Source organism: Cyrtonyx montezumae, unplaced genomic scaffold (assembly GCF_038088225.1).
Source record: "Cyrtonyx montezumae isolate F1298 unplaced genomic scaffold, pur_monq_1.0 scaffold_19, whole genome shotgun sequence".
NCBI classification, from domain to species: Eukaryota; Metazoa; Chordata; class Aves; order Galliformes; family Odontophoridae; genus Cyrtonyx; species Cyrtonyx montezumae.
The window spans coordinates 531865-557831 of NW_027071925.1; the positions used below are offsets into that span (position 1 = coordinate 531865).

General features: G+C 45.7%; 1 protein-coding gene across 1 annotated transcript in view; it reads left to right on the forward strand.

Annotated features, from left to right (window-relative positions):
• The window catches only part of DNAH9 (dynein axonemal heavy chain 9), a 180951-nt gene that overhangs the window by 111138 nt on the left and 43846 nt on the right, over nt 1-25967 (forward strand). Inside the window, exons 52-59 of the mRNA XM_065735131.1 lie at nt 767-955; nt 2237-2472; nt 3958-4080; nt 5493-5697; nt 9516-9680; nt 11917-12057; nt 15531-15701; nt 17599-17721. Of these exons, the coding sequence (XP_065591203.1) occupies nt 767-955; nt 2237-2472; nt 3958-4080; nt 5493-5697; nt 9516-9680; nt 11917-12057; nt 15531-15701; nt 17599-17721 (1353 nt within the window). The remainder of the gene's footprint in view (nt 1-766; nt 956-2236; nt 2473-3957; nt 4081-5492; nt 5698-9515; nt 9681-11916; nt 12058-15530; nt 15702-17598; nt 17722-25967) is intronic.

Sequence of the window (25967 nt, forward strand, 5' to 3'; positions counted from 1 at the left end):
TTAGGAACTGTCACCTGGTGGTCGTTTGTGGAGTATCCCAGAGTCACCTGCTTGGGGCTGCTGTTGTCAGGCAAGGTGCTGAAGGAGCTGGCTGAGTCCAACCCAGCTGAAGCTCTTCCTCCTTTTGTGGAGAGGAAAGAGAGGAACTCCTCTGGCCAATCCAAGCAGGGCATGTCCCCTGGAAAATCCTGCTGTCTGATAGAGCATCACGTGATAAACATGAAGGTAGGAGGAGATATAGGAGATCTTGTCCTTGGACAAGATGGCTTATCTATTGGATGCTCATGAAAACCATTTCCTGGACTGGAGCCTGTGGGAGAGGAAAATGTAGACCCAAGATAAAGGCAAAATGCCACCTGCCTGGCATCGTCATAACTTGTGTGAAATAGCTGTTGGAGGAGAGTCCCTGAGTGAGAATGGGTGTAATGAGGTGTGAATCGGTGACATCGAGGTAATTAACAGTTGATGGGCTGCCACAGATATCCTTATGTGGATTTCTGCTGGGAATGGATGAGGTCCACTAGGTGATGGATCTTCCCTTAATGAATTTAGAGATCTGGAGTAGGCAGCTGGGACTCAAGTGCAGAATCAGACCTTTTCCCAAAACAGGAAGGATTTAGCGAAGTAACTGTTGGGTATTTCCTATCATGGTTTTAAACTTTAGGAGATGACATTTGAGGTCAGGGACAAGGTACAGATACGGCCAAATCCTTAGATATTGCTTAAAGGGCCATTGTAACAATCACATTGATTTGGGAAATTGCAGGTTGGAGGACTTGCTTCTGAGAATGTGAGATGGGCTGAAGCTGTGAAGGACTTCAAACGGCAGCAGAGCACTTTGTGTGGCGATGTCTTGCTGATAACAGCTTTTGTCTCCTATCTGGGATACTTCACCAAGAAATACCGGCAGGACCTCATGGATGGAATCTGGAAACCATATTTACAGCAGTTAAAAGTAAGCCCTGCTTTCTCTGAAAAGCACTTGTCACTGGGCATAACATGGCCGTGAATTGTTGTCCATAGGGGATCCTCCAAGTAAGTAGCACCCCTGTGGCCCTGCCAAGTTGCACTAAGGATCAAGTCAAAGTCATACTCAGTTCATGTTTGAGGAAGACACTGTGGTCTCCTTGCACCATGCAAGTGATCCCATTGCCCTACAGACAGAGGAGAAGCCGCAGAGCAGCATCCCAAACAAAGGAGCCCAGTGCCAGTGTGTGCAGGAGTCAGGGGCAGCCTAGAGATAGGAGACAGTATGGAAAAGAGACTGCCTGGGAGAGGCAGGGCTCACTGCCAGTGCTTTGGTAGGCTTGGAGAGACTCTAGATTGTACCTCATGTAAGACATGAGCTCTGTTCACACTGGCAATGCCTCTCAGCAGCTGAGTTGCACCCGTGTCTTGGTGTTCTGAGCAAATGGAAAACATCGTGCTTGGTAATATTTCACTTAATTTCCTACCAGGTACATAATACATCAATAAATTAACATGCGCTCGGTCTCCTGCAAGATTGAGCTTTTGCACATCATAACCTAAGTGGATATTACAAAGCTTGGTGAAATGCCAAGTGGCTTTTAAGCAAGGTCACAACTGGCAGTGATGCCCAAATCAAAAGCTGAGAAAATGAGCAAGTTCCTTAGGATGAGAGAGAAAAGAATAATCATCCTGTGTTCCTTAATACTAAAGAAAAAGCTTCGTTAAGAAAGGAAATGTTCCAAAAAAGGCCTGATTTGGTGCTTAGTAATTTCACGAGTTGCCTCTATTTCCATCTGAAAATTAACGACCCTTTATGTGCAGATAACTGATGCTGATAACTTTCTAGCTGTCACACCCAGAAGCAGCCTCCCATGTCAGAGAAGTGTTCCTAGAACTGCAGATGCCATTTTGCAACACAACAGCAGGATGATGAGGGTGTTAATTATATTCTTCTAAGCTGTCATCTCAGAGGCTCACACAGGGCAGTGTGGTCTGATCCTGGTTGGGTGAGCTGTGGCATTTCAGGGCTCTCAGTACTCTGCAGGCAAAAATCCTTGGCATCCATGCATAATTTACGTTCATTCACTACAGGAATGGGAAATATTAGATCAAAACTACCCCTTAATATGGTAAAACACTGATAAACAAAACTTCTCAGTTTTTAAGTAAACTAAATTTGCTTGAATTGTTTCCCTTGCTCGTCTTTGGCATGTGTTGCAAGCCACGCTCACTGCTTTGTGCTGACACATTCCTGCTTTTCCCCCAGGTGCCAATCCCTGTAACTCCCTCCTTAGACCCTCTGACCATGTTGACAGATGATGCTGACATTGCAGCTTGGCAGAATGAGGGGCTGCCAGCCAATCGGATGTCCACCGAAAATGCCACCATTCTCACCAACTGCGAGCGATGGCCCCTCCTCGTGGACCCCCAGCTGCAGGGAATCAAATGGATCAAAGCAAAGTATGGCGAAGACCTGCGAGTGATCCGAATTGGGCAGAAGGGGTACGCATCATCTGTATCACGTCATTGTAGCTTATCGTGGCTAACCTATATATATCCTATACCCTTGTACTTGGTGAACGGTGCATGTTTATCTGCAGCCATCTGAGCCCATTACAATGGGGGAAACCCTCAGAAGTATTTGTGCAGGAGACTCTTATTCATTACCAAAATGATAGAGATTCCTCATTATATAGAGGGTCTGCCTAGTGGTTGGCCAAGTTACCATAGAAACTCCTCAGAAGCAGAGTTTGAAAAGAGCAATGTGCTCCAGGCTGAATGATGCAAAGGAAGGACTATGGCATCCTCCATCAGTTTTGTGTCCTGTTGTGTCCTGACTCAGTTTCACCCAGGCAGGTGAGTGAAGCTTCCTATAGCTTGAAAGAAGGTAGAGGTGAAGCTGGTGTGGAGGTCACCACCGCCCAGCTGGGAAGACTCTGCACGGTGTTGGCACCAGCTGGGATGTTCTCACCACAGCACCCTGCCTTCTTCTGGTCACATCTTTTGTGGGAAGGCTTTTCCACTCCTGGCTTGTCTCTGCTCAGATCACCCATTTCCTGCTATATTGACTTCTGCCCAGGAGTGAGGAATCCCAGCTGGGAATGAACAGACCCAGAGTCTGATCCCTGCTTGGAAGTTATCTCTGAGATTTTTGGCTTTTTATACATTATTTTGTAGTGGCAGTAGCTGAGGGTGACCTAAGATCTCTGCTTGTTTGGTGCCATTTGGCTTTGCCTGTACTGGAGCATGGATCTGCCTCTGCTTTTCTCATAGAATTTATTAGATTTGCTCTCATGTGGACTGAGAAGACATTTGGAAACAGCTGTATTTTTCATTAGAGCAAGTTTCTGTTTTCTGGCCAACCAGGTCACTATACCTTGCAGTTATTCAAAGGGCAAAAGTAAGGATGCAAGAGGAAGCACCTGGATACAAACCAACAGGAGGAACAGGCTCTGTAACATTCATACGCTGTCATTACAGACATTTGTGCATCTCTTTTTCCCCTCCTGTCCACATATGCAGCTGGCATGTGCCCTGAGACGGTGATCAGACACTGCAAAGGAGCCCAATTCCCTCGTGAGAAAGAATTAAATGATAGTCACACTGTCCTGAACTTGTCCTAAACTTTTCCTTACCCCAGGGCACAGCAGGAATGCAGTCTGCTCTTCTTCCTTGCTTTTATGCGAGGTTAACTGCACCAGTGGCCTCTAGGGGAAAACAAACTGCTTGCAAAAGAGCCCCACAGTCTGATCCCTCTTCTCTTGGGAAAAAAAATGCAGCTGTTACTGCTTGTCCTCTCTCACTCCTCGACAGTGCCACTTCTCAGCATCACATTCTGATGCCACCCCTCTTCTCTGGCATTTCCTGTCACTTGCATTCAGTGTGTTTGAGTTGGAGCAGCCCTCTGTCCCCTGGCGGCCTCCTTGCTGCAATGCATTGCAGCCAGCCCCAGCCTTTCTGTACAGGGTGCTTTTGCTGTCTCTGTAGATATCTGGACACGATGGAACGAGCCATGGCTGCAGGAGAACTGGTTCTGATTGAAAACCTGGAGGAGTCCATGGACCCAGTTTTGGGACCATTACTGGGTCGAGAAACAATCAAGAAAGGAAGGTGAGCTTTGAGAAGGCTCAGTGGCCCATGTGCTTATGTTTCTGCCCTTTTCCTCGTGAGTGTGTTTCGTGTTGCTGTACTTTGCTTTCCTGACCTCACACAGTGTGCTGGTCTATGGTAGCCCTAACATCTTCCCTTCAAGAGCGTTTAAATCAGGCAATTGCAGGTCATTCAGTCATAGGACGAAATAAACCCGCATTTATCATTTAGCTGGACAGTGCCATTCAGAGCTCATGTGAAAGTGAGACCTCTGATTCTCCTCTGCGTGGGTGACCTTGGTGTGTGTAATTGGCTGTCCTGATGCTGGATTATGACCAAAATAGCTATGACTGTTGTGAAGAAAAGGTAACCTTGGATTTTAGCAAACACAGTGCGTCCTTCATGATTACAGCTTCAGATGTATACATTAGGAATATATATGTGTTTCTTAATGAGGGCGGGTTCGTGGTGTCACTCCCTGCCTCCTCCGCACCTCACACTGCAGCAGGAAGTGTCAGAAATCCAGCTGGGCTCTGGATCTTCCTTCAGTCCTCCGAGGACTGCTTCTGTACTAAACTGCAGGCTTTGTTTTCCAGCACCTCTGGCAGTCCCAGCCCCTTGTGTCTGACCCCCAGACCGCTGCTGGTGGCTCCAGGGCAGGGAGTGGAGGCTCTGCTGGGTGTGCCAGGAACAGCTTGTGCTGGGTGTTCTATCTGCCTCTGTTTTCCAGCCATAAAAGCAATAGAGATAGACCAGAAGAGACCTAAGGGACTGATGTTTGACTGGAGAGTGTATTCAAATTCCTGTAGTGACACCACTGCTTCCACTACTGCCCAGCTGCATCCCCAGAAGTATCCCTGCACCGCCATGTGTTTCCTGCCCCCCTTTTCCTCTCCTGTGGGTGCTGTTAGATCTGGGTTCAGAACACCCATTCTACTCCTAGCTCTTTGAGTTTTGTACTGGAGGGAACAGGAGAAGGCTGAGCTTTCTCAAGCGATTCTTCCTCCCGAGAATGGCACTGAGCTGCTCCCTGAACCCAGCCTTGCTGCACAATGACTCCAGCCTGGCTCAAGCAGCACACCAGGCAATTGTGGCTGTAGCTAATTAAAATCTCTGTGCCGAGAGGCTTTTCCCACGTGTCAGCTTTGGGAAGAATACGGTCTCCATTAAAAGCATGGAAGGTTCCTGGTTTCAACTGTCTATCTCAATGCTGGAAGCTGTGTGCTTTCTCAGAGGCACTCCAAAATTCAGGGGTAATGCTTTGGGGTTTTTATCCTAAATTTGAAGTGTTTCAATTGTGTCCAATTTTAAATCATTTTTGCTGTAAAAGTGATTTCTGTGTGAAGAGTCAATCTCTGGCAGATTCCAATGGCTGATGCCACCATTTGTCCTGGAAGGAAAGTGCACCTGTGCTCCTTTTGTTCCAATTTCAGGTACATTAAGATCGGGGACAAGGAGTGCGAGCTCAGCCCTGCCTTCCGTCTGATCCTGCACACAAAGCTGGCCAACCCCCACTTCCAGCCCGAGCTGCAGGCACAGTGCACCCTCATCAACTTCACTGTCACACGGGACGGCCTCGAGGAGCAGCTGCTGGCGGCCGTGGTCAGCGCAGAGCGGCCCGACCTGGAGCAGCTCAAGGTGGGCAGCTGGCACGGGGAGGCAGGAGAAGACTGAAAAGTAAAAATAATATAAATATTTGAAGGCAAATAGCATTTCATGTACTCATGAGAGATTGCTGAGCCCCTCATAAGATCAGATTTCCCCATTAGAAACCATTTCCCCTTGCCCTATCACAAACGATCCAAGAGTCTGTCCCTTTCTTTCTTACAGCCCTTTTTAGATACTGAGAGACCACTCTCAATTCTCCCTAGAGCATTCTCTTCTACAGGCTGCACATCCCCATCTCTCACAACCTGCCTCAGACGATAAGTGATGAGGGAGAAGTGTTTTTCTGCTACTTTTTGTTTTCTTGGTATTTTGGGAACACTTAAACTGCAATTTCAAGTCTTTTTTCTCCAAAAATGTGGGTAGAAAACTCTTTTTCCTACTCTTGTAAGTGGAGGCAGGTTCGTATTATGACATTTTTGTTCAGACTTCACTCTTACTTTGGAGGTAGGATTAATCTCACTTCATTTTAGGCATTTGTGGTTCCCACTGTAAGTGCTGTGAGGCAGCTAACCAAGTTTTTCTGTTATGGTTCTTATTCCTGCTTGTTTGTAAATGGCCAAAATGTTTTCTCCCTTTTTGCTTTTAAATAAATATTGCTTCTTTCTCAGCATATCATTTTAAAGAAAAGCCGTGTTGCTAACGGCACATTTAGCAATGTAATGGATATGTATAATGCTGAATATTTACTGAGAGTCAGAATGAATTTACTGCACATGTTCAGTCAGGCCAGGCCACTTCAGTAATCATCTTTTCTTTAATGAGATTCTCAACTATGTTATCTGTGCAGCCTTAACGATGTGTTTCATTTGAAATGGGCTCATGTGCTAACGAGCCAAAAGATGGCATAAAGAATACATAATGACCACAATTAATGTGTGAGCTGTGGCTGTCTTGTGGGAGCCAGACCATCCCTGCAGCCCGGGCACTGCGGGCAGATCCTGCTGCTGCCAGGCACTGCATGGGGTGACCCACAGCAAAGAGAGGGAGCTTGTTGTTGCACTGAGAGCAGCAGCATTGCTCCTAATAGTTGCTGTTGCAAGGAGTGAGACAGATTCCATGTTGTACATCAGAGGTTGCCCAGAGCCTGGTCCAGCCTGGCCTTGAAAGTCTCCAGGGATGGGGAACCCACCACCTCTCTGGGCGGCCCATTCCAGTACCTCACCACCCTCACTGTGAAAGAGTTTTTCCTTATATCTAACATAAATCTCTGCACTTTAAGTTTGAAACCAGTTTCCCTTGTTCTATCACAGCAGTTTCTACAAAAGAATCTGCCCCCATCTTTCCTGTAGCTCCCCATTAGATACTGACAGGCTGCTCTCAGGTCTCCTCAGACCATCTCCAGGCTGCACAGCCCCAGCTCCCTCGACCTGTCCTCGTGGGAGAGGTTTCTCTGTGTCCCTCCTCTGGTTGCTGTCCAACAGGTCCATGTCCCTCCTGTATTGAGGACTCCACATCTGGATGCAGTTCTCCAGGTGAGGCCTTGCTGCACAGAGCAGAGGGGAAGATCCCCTCCCTTGCCCTGCTGGCCACACTGCTTTGGATGCAGCCCAGGGTACGGTTGGTTTTCTGGACTGTGAGGGCACCATCCACCAATACTCTCAGTCCTTTCACCCCCCTGCTTGTATTGGTAATGGATGTTGCCACAACCCAGGTGCAGACCTTGCATTTGGATTTGTTGACCCTCCTGAGGTTCACTTGGGCCCACTGCTCAGCCTGTCTGCAGATTGGTGTGGGATGTAATTTTCTTTCCTGGTAAGAATGTTTTAGTCCATTCTTTCCCTGCCGTATCCATTTTTTTACCCCCATTTCATTCACTGACAATAAAAACCAGAAGAACCTGGAGCTGTTGTCTGAGAGCTGTCCCCGTGTACAGGTGTGTACTTCAGGGTTTCCCAAAGGAGAGGTCCCTGCTCCAGGTGTGCTCTAAGCACTGCTGTGCTCCAAGTCCTTTTCCAGGCCACACAGGCAGGTTCTGCACGGGGCCTGTAGCCCAGGTGAGCTACTGGAACAAAGCAGTAAGTGCTTCCAGCATCACCTGCTTCCCGAACCTGCGCTGTTGTGTATCAGCTGTGAAACAGCACATAATGAGCTCCACTGCCGGAATAAGAAATGATAACCTTGCTTCTGCTGTAAACAATGGCATGATAGAGCTGCAACAGATGCAGGCTTTTGTGGGAAATACAGCATTGTGTGCCCTTCTGAGGGTGCTTTTGAGAAACTGCATGGTGATTACAAGCTGTTGGAGCAAAAGTCACATGCAGCCTCATTAGGAGCAGCAGACTTGCAGGCCGTGGTCTGCAGTAATAGCTTGCAAAATGTCACTTTTCAAGGCATGCTATGCTTGAATGACAGGAGCTTACAGTGTTAGCCATGTCAGTTTTCTGACTTGTGAAATATTCACCACCTGTGTGTAAGGCCTAGGGAGCAGGCCTTTGAGAACAGCCCTGTAGCAGAAATACCGGCGAGCGGCACTGCTGGATCCTCACGTTGACACTGGCACGAAATGAGAGTGTGCACAGACAGTGTATGAAGTCACAGCCCAAATATTGAAAGATGACTTATTAATGGGGGAGTTAGTTAGTTAATCTGCTGAAAAACCTTTGGTGATGGAGCAAATACCGCTTGGTGCTTAAATGCAGTTTGGGGATTTAAAACTCTGTGTCACAGAGTGCTGTTTTACGTACAGAGTCAAGACAGCAATTAGCTTAATTTTGTAGAGAATAACCACCAGGCTTGTATCTTCCCAGCATCAAAATCAGATGTGTGGCTGAGCCATGGCATGTTTTCTGGTCTGATACTCAAAATAGGTGTTTGCCAAAGGACCGCATAGTGCCGTGATGTGGTACACCCAAACTCCAGGAAAGGTGTTCTTCCCCTGCGCAAGCACTTGGATTGGCACAATCACATTTCACAGGAGGAACCCTGTTCAGTGTCAGTCACTGGTTTCTGTGCAGGAGAGAGAAGCAGAGCAAGTGTCTGGGGAGAGCCAAGGGGCATTATTTCACAGAAACAGATTAGCAGTAGGATTCAGAAGATCAGTCCTGCAGACAAAATGGTTGTCAATGGTCTCTATCTGCTTGTCCCCTTTGTGTTGTCTTTGCAAACCCTTTACTGTGGGGTCTGTCCTGGCATGAGCAGCCACTGTCACAGCAAGCTGGTGGTCTGAGGGAGAACTTGGTGCTGGGGTACGAATGAGACTGAATTCCCTCCCTGTTTTGATCCTGGGATGAGTGGTGCTAATCTCTGGACCCTAGTGACCCTGCTGATGTTCTCCCCATCCACATTTTACCCCTTGGCTCCCATTGCTAGCGGAACTGGTGTTGGCATGCAGTGGGAAAGGCAGAGGCTCAAAGGGGTGGGTAGTATCTATTGGTATGTAGGCTTGCTCCAGAGGAACTATCCAGCCTGTCTTAAGCTTTGTAAATACTTGTTTCTAAGACAGTTAGGGGATGTGTGTTTGAGATTCATGGATGGCAACCCAGCCTGCAGCAGAGAACTGGAACAGATGATCTTTAAGGTTCCTTCCAACCCAAGCCATTTAGGAGGCAGAGGCTGAAGGTCTTTACCTCCTGTTTCATTTCCAGCAGATTAATACATTCTGAGTGTAAGGGCTGAATTCTCCTGGTGCTTTCTGTGCTTCCTTCCCTGAATCAGTGGCACGTTTGGCATGGAGGATTCCCAGAGCTCTGTTCATAGACAGGAATCAGAACAGGAAAGTCCGTTCCCCTGTTAAGGTAGTTAATCCTGCATGTTTTGTGGCTAAGACTTTATTAATTGCTTATTTGCAGTCAGATCTCACAAAGCAACAGAATGAATTCAAAATCACCCTGAAAACATTAGAGGACAACTTGTTGTCTCGGCTGTCGTCAGCATCTGGAAACTTCCTGGGAGACACAGCGTTGGTGGAGAACTTGGAGACCACTAAGCAGACAGCAGCAGAGATTGAAGAGAAGGTAAAATGACAGTGGTAGCTCAGAGGAAAACGTGTGAGATGTGTGCTGTAAGGATTTGTGGGTGAAACATAGCTTCTTTGTGATGCTGGTCTCTACTTCTGCTGAGTAGTGAATAGAAAGTGATATAAATTGATGTGTTCTCCGTTCTGTCCAGCTTCAAGCCATTCAGTTCTTTGGAGCTTTTGTATGTTAAATGGCCTATTTAAGACCAAGGGAAAATGGCAGTGCCTGATATAAAGGCGATAAAATTTACACACTGTATCAAGGAGGCTTTAAACTGCTCCAGCATAATTCTGAACACATCACACTTCCTCAATTAAGCTGCATTTTAGTACTGCCAGGGGACCGCAGTCTGTTGAGTTTGTGATCTTGAGTGAATCCACAAGAAAATGGCTATTTCGTACCCTCCTGTTCCTCAGGGTGTAAATCAGTTGTCAGTGTTATCACCTACCCAGGTCACCTTGCTGGCCACATGGGGATAATTAAATGCATGGTGTTTTTGCCCTGACACCGAAGAGACTTGAGAAATGCATGCATGATGCCAAGATTGAAGCAGGATCTCTGTCTGTCCATCCTCAGCTGCCTTCTCCCCTAGTCCTCCCATCTTCACAGTCTGTTTGTCCTCCAGCCCATGGACATGTTACCTGAGTGCCCAGGTCAGGATCAGACTGCCTTTCACTTTATGCCTCCACATTAAGAAATGGAATGATTTCTGCTAGCTGTTTGTGGGACGTTACATGCGTCCAGCTTCCTGGGGATGGTTTGCTTGTACTCTTCAAAAGGTATAATGATGGAGAGCTTCGACGTGGCGGGTTGGTGTCGCTCTATTGAATTAAGTGTTCTTGAAATACTTTCTGAACAAGTTGGGGCTATAAAGATGGTCACTGCCAACTCTGTGGCAGTGGGGATAAATGTTAGAGATTAGACCTAGCTTTGATGAGTTTAGTACCCATGTGTAAAGCTGTCTCAGGGCAACATTATAAGTCTGTTTCTCATCTCAGTCCCTACTCTGTTCTTGGTTTGTCTACACAAAAAAATAACATTCAGTCAAGATTTTCTTTCCTACAACAATCTTCTCCACTGTGTTTATGGAAAGCAACTATCTTCCTCTCCTCTGGATTTTACATCTCTAGGTTTGTTAAGTGTTTTGGGGTCGGACAACTGAAAGTTAGTTGTATGGACTAAGCTGAAGTCTCCCTGAATAGCCAGGGGAGAGATGTAGATGGTACCAGAAGTGGGGTCAGGATATGGAGAAGTATATAAGCTATATGCATGACCCATGCATGTGCTTGTTGCTGCAGAAGGCTTTGATGCTGCTTTGTGAAGGAATCTGAGATGTTACAGCCCATCACTGCTTGTGAAGATGTGCCATGACCCCAGCATGTGTGTTGGCTGTGCACAGCAGGGTAGGGCTCAGTCACTGCCTCAATAGGAAGGCTTGGTGTGCTCTAGCAGCTCAGTCCCTGCCCAGAAGCGTGCATTTTTATGAGGGCTCTGCTGTGATCTGCAGGGTTGTGCCACATGTGCTGATCCCATTTCTGCCATGTCCCCATTGAACGGTTTGCTGAACTGCATGGATCAGCACTGTGAGACACTTCTGGCTGTGTGCATCCTGAGCCTAACATAATCCCAGGAGGCTTGAGGATGTCACTTCATGCTGCTGAAGTGGAATAAAAGAATGAACAAGACTTACGTGTTAGTGGGATGTTGTATCTGCCAAAAGGATTTTCACCATGTCCATCACAGCAACAGTGCCGATACCTGGCTGGGAAGGTAGGGAAGCATTAGGTGCTGGAGAGGAAAGGCAGCAAGTAGCCAAGAAAATTAGCAGTTTTCAGTTCTGGGAGAAGCTATCTCATGAGCAGCACTGTCTGATCAGCCCTTTGTTATTAACGATTTGCACAGGAGGGGGGCAATTAGCAGAAGAAACTCACTGATGGCAAAAATAATTCCAGTTAGTGAAGAGCAGGAACCCTAGTGAGAACTCTGGAGGGGGGCTTGGGAAAACAGAGGATTGGACATGAGGATGAGTGCAGTTAATGAAGGATATATCAGAGGAAGGGGGCTGCTAGGAGTAAGGCTAGTGCACTGCGGGTTGAGAGCAGAGGCTGTGTGCAGGTTGGCCACCATTTGACCTGGTGTCTCTGTGGCAGGTAACAGACTTCTCCCGAGCTACAGCTTCACAGAGCTCACAGAGATACTTTCACAGTGCCTTCATTCTGTGCTTTCCTTCCAGGTCCAGGAGTCCAAGGTGACTGAAGCCAAGATTAATGAGGCAAGGGAGCATTACAGGCCTGCTGCTGCACGAGCCTCCCTGCTGTACTTTGCCATGAACGACCTCCGTGCCATCCATCCCATGTACCAGTTTTCTCTGAAGGTACTGTTCCTGTGAATCCCACGGCACCGGGAGCAGCTGAGCTCCTTCCTTCTGTTTCCAAACTTAAAAGTCATTTCTCTGAGCATCTAGAGGTTATTTGAGGTCCCAGACAAAAAGGTGATCTAACCCAATCCCTTCTGCTGCTTTGACTTTGTGGAAAAAAGAACCCCCCCAAAAAAAACCACCCTAAAAAACAACTTGTAATTCATTTTTTTGTAAGTCTTCTTTACATATATTAATGTATGTTATGAGAGTAGTTAGTGCTCGTTGGGAAAGATTAGTTTGATACTCTTTGCAAGAGCTGAGCAGAGCATGTTCATTGCTGCCTGTGATGTGATGAACACTTCAACAGTGCCCATGAGCAGTCTGAGCATCAAAGGAAAGGCACATCTGTGTTAAACACTGGGTGTTGGATGGCATCTGCCCTTGCTCTGAGTGTTCTGCTCATCCCACCAGAGCTTGTTAGACTGAGATCAGGTTAATCAGTCTTAATTAGCTTTTCTTTCTTTTGCTTGGTTTCTGTTGAGCCAGCTGAACTTGGATGTCCTGTGGAAGGCCAGAGACTGACTTAGAGACCTTGATTACTGAAAGTTCCAGAAGTTTATTTGCAAAGTAGGTCTTTACAAGCCATTTGTTATCTCCTCCATATTCACAGCCTTCTTGTCCTGGCAGAGGAAGATGAGCAATGGATTTGAAAGAGATCATCTTGGGAAAGAGCCAATAAAGTACTTTTTTCTGCATATTTTATATATTTATGCATCAAGATTTAGTACAGTGTTGGGAGTCACTTGCTTCCTCAGTTAATCTTTTCTTTATATTTATATTTAGTTCTGTATCTATGATGTCATTAGGGTCATAACGTCTGTACAGATATTTCTTAAGCTAACAAGAATTGCTGCTGCCCTTAGCAATTATCCAAGACCTTGATGTTGAAACAGTACAGACTTCCCAAATGACACCATAGTAAAACATCAAATTGCTCTGTAAACACAGCCCTGTCCCACTGAGACCACAACACCAGAGATTTATGGCTGCCCCTTGTACAGAAGGCAAATCATGGCCAATTCTGCCTATCCAAGGCACCAAGGGTCCTCTACAAGAAGTTCTGATGGGATCTGTGGGCGTCTGACCCCTTGCAGTGTGGCTGCTGGCTGGCTGGAGGCAGGCAGGCTCATGATAACAGTATGGACTCATCCATGGGGATGATGCTGGGAGAGAACCTGCTTCTTGTCCTGTGCTCTCAAATAAATGCAGGACAGACGTAGCCAAAGTGCTTGTACTCCAATGGCCTGGCTGTTCTTTTGTCTCCTCTACACAGACACCCCTTCCCTTCTCAGCCAAGTGTTGCTCTGTAGTGCACAGCGAGCTAGAAATAGTGTCCCTGCTTTGGAGAACATTCCTGCCTGGAGCTGTTTCCACTGGAACACCTGGAGAACGTTTCTAACGTGGTATTATGCTCCAGTGTGATCACCTCTGTTCTTTGCGTTGGGGGCTGAACTGTCCTGTTTGACATGTGGCAGCAGAGCATGGTGGGAAGCCAGTGGCTTTGGTGGGAGTGAGACTATGGTCTTGCTTTCAGGTTTCTTGACTAGTTTTGAGATACTGGCTCCTTTATGGGAGATGTGAGTAGGCTGAGACTCCACTTGCTGCAGGGAATGAACTACATCTTTAGAGTGAAATATGAGAAATAGCTTTGCTTCATGTTGGGCCATCACTTCATCATTTCTTTTCTGCTCCTTGCTGGGAAGTGGGGCTTCTCTCAAGCTGTCTCCTCAGTCCTGGAAACTCCTCAGGCAGGGACCTTCTTTCTGCTTTCCCTACATACTGCCCAAGGGTGTGGGGGAGTCTTGGTCCCTGCTCGGCCTCTGAGAAACTGCTGTAATGGAAAAGAATTGCTGTGATGGAGTAGTACCTATAGTTCCGGCCAGCAGACTCTGGGTATTTATTGAAGAGTTTCACTTTCAATGTTTGAATAAATTGAAGGCTTCTTTTTTTGTCATAGGAGTAAGGCATTTTGGGGGATAGAGGGTTAAATAAGATGCCATTGTAGTCTAGTACTTCTTCCAAATGGTTTCTTACATTGCCAAGTGACCTGGAAAAAGTAATTGAGAAGAGAATACAATATTTTGAGCTGATCCACAGAGAAGCATTTCTTTTTGTTATCTACAACTCATATGCTGAAATAATTTTACCAGGGAAACGTACAGATATCTTTCATGCAAGGGTGCCCCTTGAAAGATTCATTCCCTACACATACATAGTAGATAGGAGAGTATCTGAAGTTTCACCTTAAATCTACCTCATCTGTGTTTTGTTTGTTTTATGTTTTCCAGTTAACATTAGTAATGTGTATAAATGCATGGCAAATTATTTACTGAAATGTTTTTATCTAATAAATTTGGACGACAGATCATAAAGCATTGAGGAAAGATGCATAGGGATGATTTTAAAATACTTGCCATACAGCTAAAAGCCCATTATAAATTCGAGCACACAAGATTTGTATGTGATTTTGCAGCATGTTTTAACTCTATTTAAAGAAATGTAAGCAAGAAAATCCATTCTGCAGTTATTCAATAATGCAGTAGGTATCAATGTTGCTTTAATTTGTTCAGGCATCATTCTCCCTTTGTAGAGCCCTAAAAATAATGCTGTCAACAAAGCCATGCCTTGTCTGGTTGGTGCTATTAATTTGTATTGGCCTGGTTAATTCCCATTAGCTTGGTCCCAGTGTATTGGGCTTTTGCATTGCTAATGAGGACACAGGCCTTCTCTTTTTTCCAGTTGCATCTGATAATTTGCTAATGGGTTTTCTTCAATCTGTTCTGAAAGTTTTTAAGTCTTTTTTCATTTAGATCAGAATATTTTTACAAGAGTCCTTGGTATCTTACATAATAGCATCCTTCTTAATGATGCACCCATGCCCAAGGGATTTTAGTGCTTGGCTGATTGCACTTCTGCATGCAGAAGCCCTGCCTGCCCTTCTCATCCAGACCTCTGCTGAATCCTGACAATGACCTCCTCCTTGGTCTGTTTTGTGTTTAAGGGCATTGCTGTTTCTAAGTTGCAGCATTCCTGAAGCAAGAGGTTCCTCTGGGAGCACCGATATCTTTGGCACAGTGTTTTAGAGAAGCAAGCTGTGTAATCTATGAGAGAACATACTCGGCCTGGGAAATGTTTCCTCTACCTGTTGTGTCTTAATTCAGCCAGCCCATCTTTCTGAAGCCCAGACAAGCATGGTGTCACAGGGCGTGTTGTGAAAAAGCAGCCAGAGGCAGATTCAGAGCCTGGTCTCTGGGTGCTCCCCTGCCTCCTGCTGCTGCTGGACCACTGCTGGGCGTGGGATTGCTTTGGTTGTGGCTGCAATGCTCAGTGTGTGAGCTGGCTTTGCTCATTGCAGTACTTCATGTGATACACTGGTTCTTGAAAAGAGCATTTAGAAACAGTGCCAATCTTCTTGTCTCCTCACCTAGGCATTCAGCATTGTATTCCAGAAAGCCATTGAGAGGGCATCTCCTGATGAGAGCCTCCAGGTGCGAGTGCTGAACCTCATAGACAGCATCACTTTCTCCGTGTTCCAGTATACGACCCGCGGGCTGTTCGAGTGCGATAAGCTGACCTACACTGCACAGATTGCCTTCCAGGTAAGCACCACCAGGGTGTGCAATTCACATGCAGTCATTTATGGTACTGGCGAAGATCCAGGCATACAGAGAAAACCCAGGGTGACACAGCCATGCCTTCAGCATCAGAGCAGCACGTGCAAGGGCTGGGGAACTGTTTCTCTTGTCTTCATCTCCTGCTGGTTGCAGTCACAGATGCTGTGTTTGATTTGTGTTCCTCTGATGAGTGGTTATTTGAGAGAGTGATGCCTGCTTGCAGGACCTGCAGAAAGGAAAGGGGAAGCATATCTTCAAGTCTGAGAGGTTGTATCCAGAAGCAATGCATACTACTCGGCTGCTGTTGCTCTGTCTAGTGTCCTATTATGATTTTCATGCTACCATGAGAGCAAGGAGACATTTCTATATCTCTGTACTGAAATCAGATCCAGTCAATAACTAGCACTTGGCATTCTGTTACAAAGTTGTTGTTGATCTTGTGCAGTGTTTGACTACAAAAGTGCCCTGCAATGTAGAATGCAGGTGTGAACCAAATTTGAGCTGCCCAAGCAGTGTGCAGGTCTAGTTAGAGATCCAGAGATTGCCATGACTTTTTTTTTTTTAATTCTACATTAATAGAATATAATAGAACATAATAGCAAAACATGAATTGTAAAAGGAAAAGCAAATATACATCCATATCAGTGAACTCTGACAACTCAGTTAATAAATTGGCTGTGTGTAAAAAGGCAACACAAATTTTGAGAAATCACGCTTCATTGTGACCCAAAAGAGATATACATGTTCATGTCACATATTTGTCTGAATAAACAATTTGTGTTGCACATGTTGTACTTGCACCTATATCATGGAATCATACAATTGTATGAGTTGGAAGGGACCTTTAAAGGTATTCTAGTCCAACTCCCCTGCCATGAACAGGGAAGATAGTTAAGGCATCACTTCAAGGCATCAGGAAAACCAGCACCCACTGTTTCAATGAGTGGAGGGAATTAGATCATGAGTTGCAGGATTCTGATATAAAAAAGCAGTTGGCTCTTGAACTGAGCAGCTCATTACTGTCATTGGTGGAGGAGATGCCAGGCGTGCTTCAGAAGACACTGCCCGGTAGGCAATAATGAGATACAGTCTGGGATCTGTGACAAGGAAATGAGAAACTCACCATTCCAGCGTTGCTCCTTTTCCTTCCAGAAATGGTGTTCAGAATTTTCAGACTTTGCCTCAGAGATACGGGCAGTTTGGCAGCGCTCAGTGTGGCAGCTCCAGCTGGGCTCGTGGGCCTCCAGAGCTTTCCAGAATGGCCTCGGGCATTGCTCTGGCAGTCTTGCTCCATGTGTTCCCCAAAGCCATAATTGGTGGTAATAACACTGGTGGCAGCAGAGTGGCCAGGTGCTCTCCAGCACTCCATTGCCAGTGACCTCAGGGTCCTGCTTATGGTCTCGGTGCATGTGCTGTGAGGCTTTTGTTAGCACTCTCAGTGTGTCTCCAGTTACTTTCAAAATAGAACAAGATTGTGAGAGGTGGATGAAACCTTGGTGGCATGCCCTAGGGGTGCGTGCTCAAATTCCTTGCAAGAAAGTTGTTCTTCAGCTGCAGATATCAAGCACAGGGACTGCAGCACATCCTCCTGCCTGCATCTCAGCTAGCAGTGTGAATATAAACCACAGCTTTTCCCAGTTAGTCCAGATGTTGACCATTTTATGTTATGTCTCCGTACTTATTCGGGGTCCTCTATTAGGGAAACACAAAGGAGCACCTGCAAGGTATGTTTCATCACAGCCCTCCAGCACTGGGCACTGTGTAGTTTGTATCTGCGTATTTGACAGCTATTGAGTACTACATTGAATAATTAATCTGATAGAGCATATTGCTACTCTGTACCCTGACTGCTCAAGGATATCTTGCTTGTTTGAAATTACAGATACTTCTGATGAGTAAAGAAATCAACGCGGTAGAACTGGATTTCCTGCTCAGATACCCAGCACAGACCAGAGTCACAAGCCCCGTGGAGTTCCTGTCTAATCACTCCTGGGGAGGAATCAAGGTACCCATTTCACCTGCAGTGTGTGAAATCAGGATCCCTTATCTCGTCTGAGGGCCTTTCAGCATCTGCCAGGCCAGTCTTCATAGCACTGGTTGTGTAAAGTTCTGACCGTACATAAACAGCTCAAACGCTGCAGAGCTGAAGAGTTCTGTTGGTATAAGATTGGCTTTGAGGGCTCTGTGTGACTCTGCTCCTGATGACCTCTGTGTTTAGGCTTTTCCTTCTGTAAGGAATGGGAATGTTCTCTGGGTCTCATGGTTACAGATTGTAAAGATCCTCACTGTATTTAGGAGGAGGTGAGACTTTATCTGCTGAGATGTGCTGGAACAGAGCTGTGACAGGCCCACAGAAAGCATGCTCTCAGGGCAGTGAGGTTGTCTAACAGCTGCCATGTGTTTTGGGATGAGAGCTGAGGAGTGCATCCTAGAGAGACGAGTGTTGTTCCATCTTTGCACCCATCTGTCAGCAGATGGAAGTTGTACTGGATTTGGACCTAATTCATGATAAGTTTTTGCAAAATGTGTCTGCTCTGACCAGGACCTCCCATCCCTGCCTTCTCACTGGCAGTGAGGATGGGCCCTGTGCCTCGTTCTGCACACACAGGTGACTGAGCTCATCTTGAAAATAGCACAGTCACATTTTCAGCCATAAAATAAGCTTGTAACTTCTTACTAGACCAGCCCTTTTCCTCCTCTTTCTCCAAGATCTATTTCTATTATGGAGGAATTACGTACACCCTTTCTCTGTCCCTTCTTACATTCTGTGTAGGGATGTATAGGGTGAGCGGTGCATTTCAGTTCCTCTTAATTCCTTCTGAGTTGAAATTCTTCACTGATTGAGAGGGTTTGGTGCTGCAGCACTTCTTTCTACTTCAGTTCTGTGAGCTTCCTCTGGGAGTTGAACTGGCTGCCACCACAAGTTGCCAGGATTTCAGGCTTTGATTCTCCTTTTGAAGATCTTCTAGTGCACCTGAGGAAGCGTTACGCCTTTGCAGTGCCCAAGGAAGCCTTCAGTAGTCCTGCTGCACTTGGTACGTTCTCCAGGCAGACATCTCAGTTTGCAGTGAGTTTTTCTGCTCAATGGGATGATCCTTTTAGTGCCAGCCAGTTCCCTTTCACATGGGGTGGAATGGACTTGCCTGGACCCCTGCGCTTCATCCTGATGGTTGCATCTGCCTCATAGAGTTGGCACAATTACAAGCAAAAGCTCATAAACACCAGAGAGAACATCCTCTCCCCATTGCTCATTCTTCAGAATTTATTCTTGCTATTCTTGAATATCACACAATACGGGTGCGTTTCGTCTGGTTCCAAGGTGAGCCCTTCCCACCAAGCTTCCTCTCCCATTCTGAGTCTCCTGGGGCTTGTGGTTGAGATAGAAACCATGTGATACTGAGCAGATGCTGCTACGCACACCCTTCTGCTGAGCTGGGGGATGATGGGATGTAAATGTGTCTGAGAGAGCTCCAAGATGCGGTGTCTCCACCCTCAGTGTGTGACTGCTGTCCCTATGAGCTGCACATCTCAAGGAGCTGCAGTCACTGGTCAATAATCTGCCCTAATCTGATTGTATTTCAGGATTCCCAGATTATTAATGCTTTGTTTCTGGATATGCTTCAGATTGTCTTTTGTGGAAACTGTTTGTAGTATTGATTCTACTAGAAATAATACAATGGGTGTCAACTTCATTGGTGTTTATGTTCTATTAATGTGTGTTGGTTTATTAGCCTTGGAGTTCTTGGCAACTCGGGTTACTTGAGGCGTAGTTTTAGTACGATCACATTTTGTCACAGGCTGCTGTAATTAGGTTAATTAGTCATGGCTTCTATAGAGCTTATTAGCAGGCTAAAATCTCCTTTTCTTTTATCAGAAAGATTAAGTGCTGTAATGAATTGTTTCTTCAACAAAGCTTGAGCAAAGTACGTTTCAGATTGGCATTTCAAACACGAAGTGGAATGTAGCATTCTGTGTAATTTTCCAGAGGAGCACTGAAAATGCTCCTGCACTACAAGTTGCATTTGCCAAAGGTTTCAGGCCAAAAGAAATCAATCTTGATATTAACGTCCCACTCCATGCCTCCCATTTTGGGCACGATAACTTCAGAGCCAACCTCATCAGACACTGAGGACTGTGGGCGTACAAACAGCCTTGTATGACATGGCTGATTACTTCATACTGTTGTTTGCTTAATAATATATGCAGGCTAATAGTGCTTTGCAGTTGTGCAGCTGTCTCAGCTCCTGATACTGGCACATCTGACGCACGTTTATGATTTTGTCTTTTCAGTTCAGCATAAAGTTTCCCAGAGCTTTTTGTTTAAACTCTTGTGCTAGGGAAGCTCAGTATTTACTGCTGAATGAAGGAAGCCATGTACCTGATGAGAAGGGCGCAGTTTGTGGGGAATGGTGATATCTTTTATTAGATCTGCTGATACACTTAAAAAGTAGGTAGGTTGCAGACTTTCTAGTGCCTCGTTAAGCCTGGAACGGGAGCTGAATTCAAACCAAGTGCAGGCTGAGAAAAAGCTTCTCTGAGCTTAACTTGATTCTGTCCATCAATCAGCCTGCATGGGAGAAGGGTCCTGTGAGCCCATGCTGAGGCACATTTGTTAGCTTTGGAGTGAGGGGAGAGGTTAGCAGAGGCCACATTTGTAAGCTTCAGTACAAATGCTGCCTCTGGGACCTGGGAGGGGTAGTTAAGAGCAGAACAGGGAGAAAATTATGCTGTTTAATGAAAGCAGTACCTTTTGCTGAGTCCCTGGCTCCAGTGTTCAGTAGCTCTGGTCATTTTGGATATAAGGTTTGTCCATTGCGGGTATTGAATGGTGATCTCTTGAGAAATTGGAAGTATTGTTATACTCTTAATGAGGTTTTCTGTCTTTTTTCAATTTCCTTTGTTACAGTATATTGCACTTCCATCAACTGCTGTGCTCCCAATACTTAACTGGGAAGCTGTTATTTCTGTTGGCACTTCCGATTTCTTCTGTACATGCAAGCTTTTCTCTTTGTTTGACTGTTGGTCACCTTTAGCAATAAACGTATAGCCACACTTTAGACCAGAAAGGTACAGTGATGCTATTGCTTGAACTGCCTGGGACAACAGGCCACAGGCACATACAACAGGCCACTTTAATCTTTCTATTGAAAGATGAAACTTGAAACAGGATCAGTAGAAGTGGTCCTCCGTAGCTTTGTCTTCATTTCTTCTCCCTTCCTTTGCTTGAAGATCTCCAGTGCCATAAGCTCACAGAAAACCATCGTGGCTGAGTTGGAAGGGGCCTCTGGAGACTTTATTGTGATCTTCCAGTACTTAAAATGAGCTTATAATCAGGAGGGAAACAGTCTTTTTACACGTTCTGATAGGGCAACAGGGAATAGTTTTAAACTGAAAGAGGAGAGATTTAGGTTAGATGTTACAGGCAAAGTTTTCACTCAGAAGATGGTGAGGCCCTGGCACAGATTGCCCAGAGAAGTTTTGGGTACTCCATCCCTGGAGATGTTCCTGGCCAGGATGAATAGGATCATGGCAACCTGATCTAGGGCCTGATTTAGTGCTTGGCAACCCTGCCCATAGCAGGAATTTGAAGTGAGATGGTCTTTAATGTCCCTTTTAACCCAATCATCATATAATTCTCTGAGGTCGCCTGGTCCAACCCCTGCTCTGTCAGGGGCACACAAGGCAGGGTGCCCAGGACTTTGTCCAGACAGCTTTTGGAAATCTCCAAGGAGGAGACCCACAGTCCCTCTGGGCAACATGAAGATGAAGCTGTTGCCTGCATGGGAGGTGAGAATTACCTGAAATGATGCCTCGAGGTCCCTTCAGCCCCATCTACAGCCCAGCCTGCATGTTATTCTGCTTTGCAGTTGTCCAGAGGTCTGGGTCAGTCAGACAGATTGTGCCATGTCTCTGCTCTGAGCATGGACATAGAAAATGGCTTTATTGGGTTATGTGTGTCTGTGTAGTTCTTTCTTTCATGACTGTCTTGGTCTCAGCTAGCCCTTTTTAGAAGATTGGTGTGGGTCTCAGGCTACTGAGGCTAACTCAAGGTTGGTGAATGCATTTCCCTGTGCCCCCCAGTGTTCCCTGCTGCAAATTTCTTCCATGCTCCAGCTCCCTTCATGCGATTCCCTTCCTGGGGCACCATATCCACATTGCCCACTGCCCTGTTTTCCTACAGAACCGCAGTCACAGATTAACTGTGTGTGCACCTGGCTCCCCCCTCAGCAGCCTGTTCCCTCAGGCAGCTCTGGATCTCCGTTGTGCAGCGCACGCTTCCTAAGTCTGATTGCCTTTGTGATATTTTCTGCAGAGCCTCTTCACTGCCAAACACAGATGTGTCCCATAGGATCAGTGAAGCTAGTTAATATACAGGAAGAATACACCTGGCCAACTTGGATCACTTCTTTATCCCAGTCATTTCCCTCGTCTTTTTCTGAAGAGGATGAGTTTTCATTATGTAGATATGAAAACACTGCTGAAAGGGCATTGTTTAATAAGTGTGATGGTGAATAATGAGCTCTAAATACCGAATTCAGCTTTCAAGGAGGAGAACAGCAGCAGACAAAGTAGTATATTAACTCCATGTGTATAATTCTGCAGAGTGCAGGTGATGAGATTGTGTGTGGTTTACGAGATAAAATACAAAATCATACAGTTTTTATTTAAGAAAACTGGATTTTCTTGACAAAATAAAACTCTTCTAACTTCTACTTTATATACTTCTCAGACACTGAGATTTTTCATTCTTGTCAAAGATTCATTGTGATACAGTCTGCTGCATATATTGTGGTCTTTGCACATAAGCAAGGTCCTTTGATCAGGCTGGTCAGATATAAAAGACTTGCAGCTCACGGCCCCCTACATACATTCCAAATTATTATTATGCCAGAGAATCAGTCTTAATTAAATCTCTTCCATTAACTCAGTTCTTAAGATGTACAGCCTTTTAGTGCATCTTTGATAGAAAACATTGATTATGACACTCCGATGTGCGTTTATCTGCTCTCATCTAGAAGTTTCCTAAGGACATTAATCTGTCCTCACCAGCCCTCAAGTTTTGGAGAAACGCTCGCAGTGTCTCACAGAAATAATACTTGAGATCATTCTATCTTTTGTTTCCTTTACCTTTTTAACCTGTTAGCTAGTAATCTAATGTTTATCTGAGATACAGTGGAGATTGAGACTGCATAAAATATTTAAAGGCATACTGTGTTGGTTTGATTGCAGGTTGGAATTTAAGTTGTTCTGGATATATCCGTGTCCTTCACGTTCAGTGCACCCTGCTATGCCACAGAGCCTGCTGTTAGCTGATTATTTTGAATGTAAAAGTTCTTTCTCCCTCAAATGGAAGGGAGGAGATAGCTTTTTTTGCTATCTTTCCAATGCCCAATATTTCTTTTCTTAGTCACTATGTGTCTTTTAAAGTCATGTTGCTTTGCTTGAAAGATGGAAACAAAAATCAGTTGCACTCTGGAGAAGATGTGCCTGGGCCTGAGAATGACTGTGGAGAGTCCTGATGGCCGAGCAGGGGAGTGCAAGCAGCCATCCCATCTTGGACACAAAGTACCGTACCGATGTGTGAGGTGCATTTGGAAAGACAAAGGAGGAAGATGGCTGGAGTTTGGCTCCTCTTGATAAGTTCCTCTACATCTGCTGTAAAGGAGCTGCTGGAGCGAATCGTTTCTGTGACGTGGTAGGGTTGAGAAATGTTTCCTTTGCTTGGCCGTGTTGGGTCACTGTGAAGACTGCAGATGAAGTGTCCAATGAAACTGACATCTCCTGAGCCACCTCTGGAACCCTGCTGGTAGCACCAGGGCTCTGCCTGCACTGAAGCCCATGAGATTGTCTTTTGTGCAGGCACTTGTGATCTGTGGATCATCCCCACCGACTGCACCACAGCGCACCAATGACCCACGGTACTGCCAGTAGTACCTGTTCCTCTGTCCTCTGACAAATATAGTCTGATGGGGCCATGGGGACCCACTCCTCACTTCACTCATAGTTGGCCATTTCTCTGCTGGAGCCTGATTTGCTCTTTGAGTGTTGCATTTTAAGAAGGATGTGTGCCTTCTGGAGATCGGTGAGAGCACAAGAAGTGTCATGGAGGCATGTCTGCAAGTAGAAATAGAGCAGAAACAGAGGGGTGATGTCTGAGAGGAGAGGGAGGAGAGGCCGAGGGGAGAAGGACTCCCCTGAAGGGGGAAGAGCAATCAGTTCTCGGTATCAGTAGAAGACAGAACAAAAGACATCTCAGAGTACTGCAGGAAAGACTCCAGACATTTGGAAGATCTGTGATGGAGGACAGGGAAGGACTGGCAGAGTTGGTGGTTTCCATTGCTGAGGTAGTTCCTCTGGGTCTGGCCAAGTGCCCCAGGGGGCTCTGCATCCTCATCTGCTTCTGGACTTGGCTGCAGTGATGTGAGCTCGTCAGTCAGCTCTTATTAAAAGAAATAAGGAAGATTAGAAAAACATTTTTTGTGCTGAGGGGTGATTGAAATTTGTCAAAACCATCGTGTCTTCATTTTTACTTTCAATAAAGGTATCCTCATGAGTTGAATAATTCAGGCAGTGCAGCTGAAGAGAAAATAACACCTTCGGTGAATGAATAATACAAACCAAAACCTAGTCAGAGAAAGATGGCAAATGATCAATCATCTTCTACATGAATCCTCCTAGTTAACAGTAGTGTTCAAAAGGAACAATTCATCTGCCTATGCATCTCCTTCCCCAATGACCCAACCTGTCACTGTGAGCTGGATGCAGGTTTGGCTTTGCCATTCCCTGGGAGCTTTCTCCAGCTGTGAGGATGCTAGTTTCCTTGGGAGATGTGGGCCACCCGCACAATATTCACAGTAAACCAATGGAAGCAGAACTTACTGTGTGGGTGGACAATGTGAGACCTTTAGGAGGTGTTTTGAAAACACCTGAGGTCATTTCCCACTGGCAGATGTTCATGCAGCCACTCTGCAAAGGTCACACCTGCGGGCAGGCAGAGATCTGAGGGTGCTGTACACATTTTGTGGAGCTTAACAACTGTAACTGTTCACGAAAAAAACCTCTCCTTAATTTTACAAGTGAAACTGTGGTTAGTAATTAGGATTTAATCATCTCACAGACTCTTATAACTGGGGGAATATTGAATATGTCTTTCCAGTGTTCTCCAATTGTGATTGAGAGCCATGTGATGTTTGATGTATTCCTTCTAACCCTCGTGGCTTTTTTTTAACTGTAGGGTAGGGTTCTTTTCTAAAGGAAGATAGGTAAGGAGCTCAGACTGGAAGTATGAGTCGGTTATAACCTGAAGACTCAGAAAGTAAGGATAGCTTTAAAAAAAGGGAAAAACTTTTCTTTTTTATTATGATTTTATTGTGGCTTTTTTAGAAAGCAGCCTTGCGACTGCTGGGGAACTGGGTGAGTGGTGCTGGATGCTCGCTCTGGCAGCACTGGGTTTATTTGCACAGTTTTACTTCCCACCTTCTCTGTGTGTGGGTGCAGCGTGGCAGTGGGAGCTGGTTTGGTTTCCCATGCCGCAGAGCTCTTCTTGAGCTGGATGATGCTGGGGATAATGTATTTGAAATGATGGAAGTAGTGTAAAACACAAAACCATATTTTGTTATCCCTTAGTGACAGTGCAAGAAAAAAAAATAAAAGAGCTAATCTTGTTTTTGATTTTGATTTTGTAAATTGTTGTGAAGCAACATCTGAACTTGGGAACAGTATTGACCATATGGTGTCCTGAGAATAATTGCCTTTTGTGATAAGAGTGTGTGTTTTCTCTAATAAATTTACAAAAGCTTGTTGCAGCATATCTGGCACTAGAAGATAAATTGCATGTGGTTGCAGTGACACCAGAGCACTGAAGTCGCTCTTTCCCCTGGAGGCTCAGCCTGTGTCCTGGAGGCAGCAAGCAGAGTGGGGAGCTGAGAAATTGTTGCTCACTGTGCCCCTCATCGTGCCCATCTGTCTGGGACCTCGGGGCACTGTCACGTCCCCTTCTTGAAGCTCTTCACAGTAGCTCCCTCTTCCTTCTGGCCCCAGGTGGATCCAAAGGGCTGTGTGTTAAGGTCACCACGTAAGTGCATCCGCAGTTGTTCTGCAATGACAAACAGGGTTTCCTTTTCCAAGAAGACAGCTGATGTTTGTTATATTCCCTACAGCTGTAGGGGGAAAGAGTGGTTTGCGTTTGCGAGCTTGTGAGATTCACAGAACTGCTGACATTTCAGCTCCAATTTAAAGTTGGTTCTGACT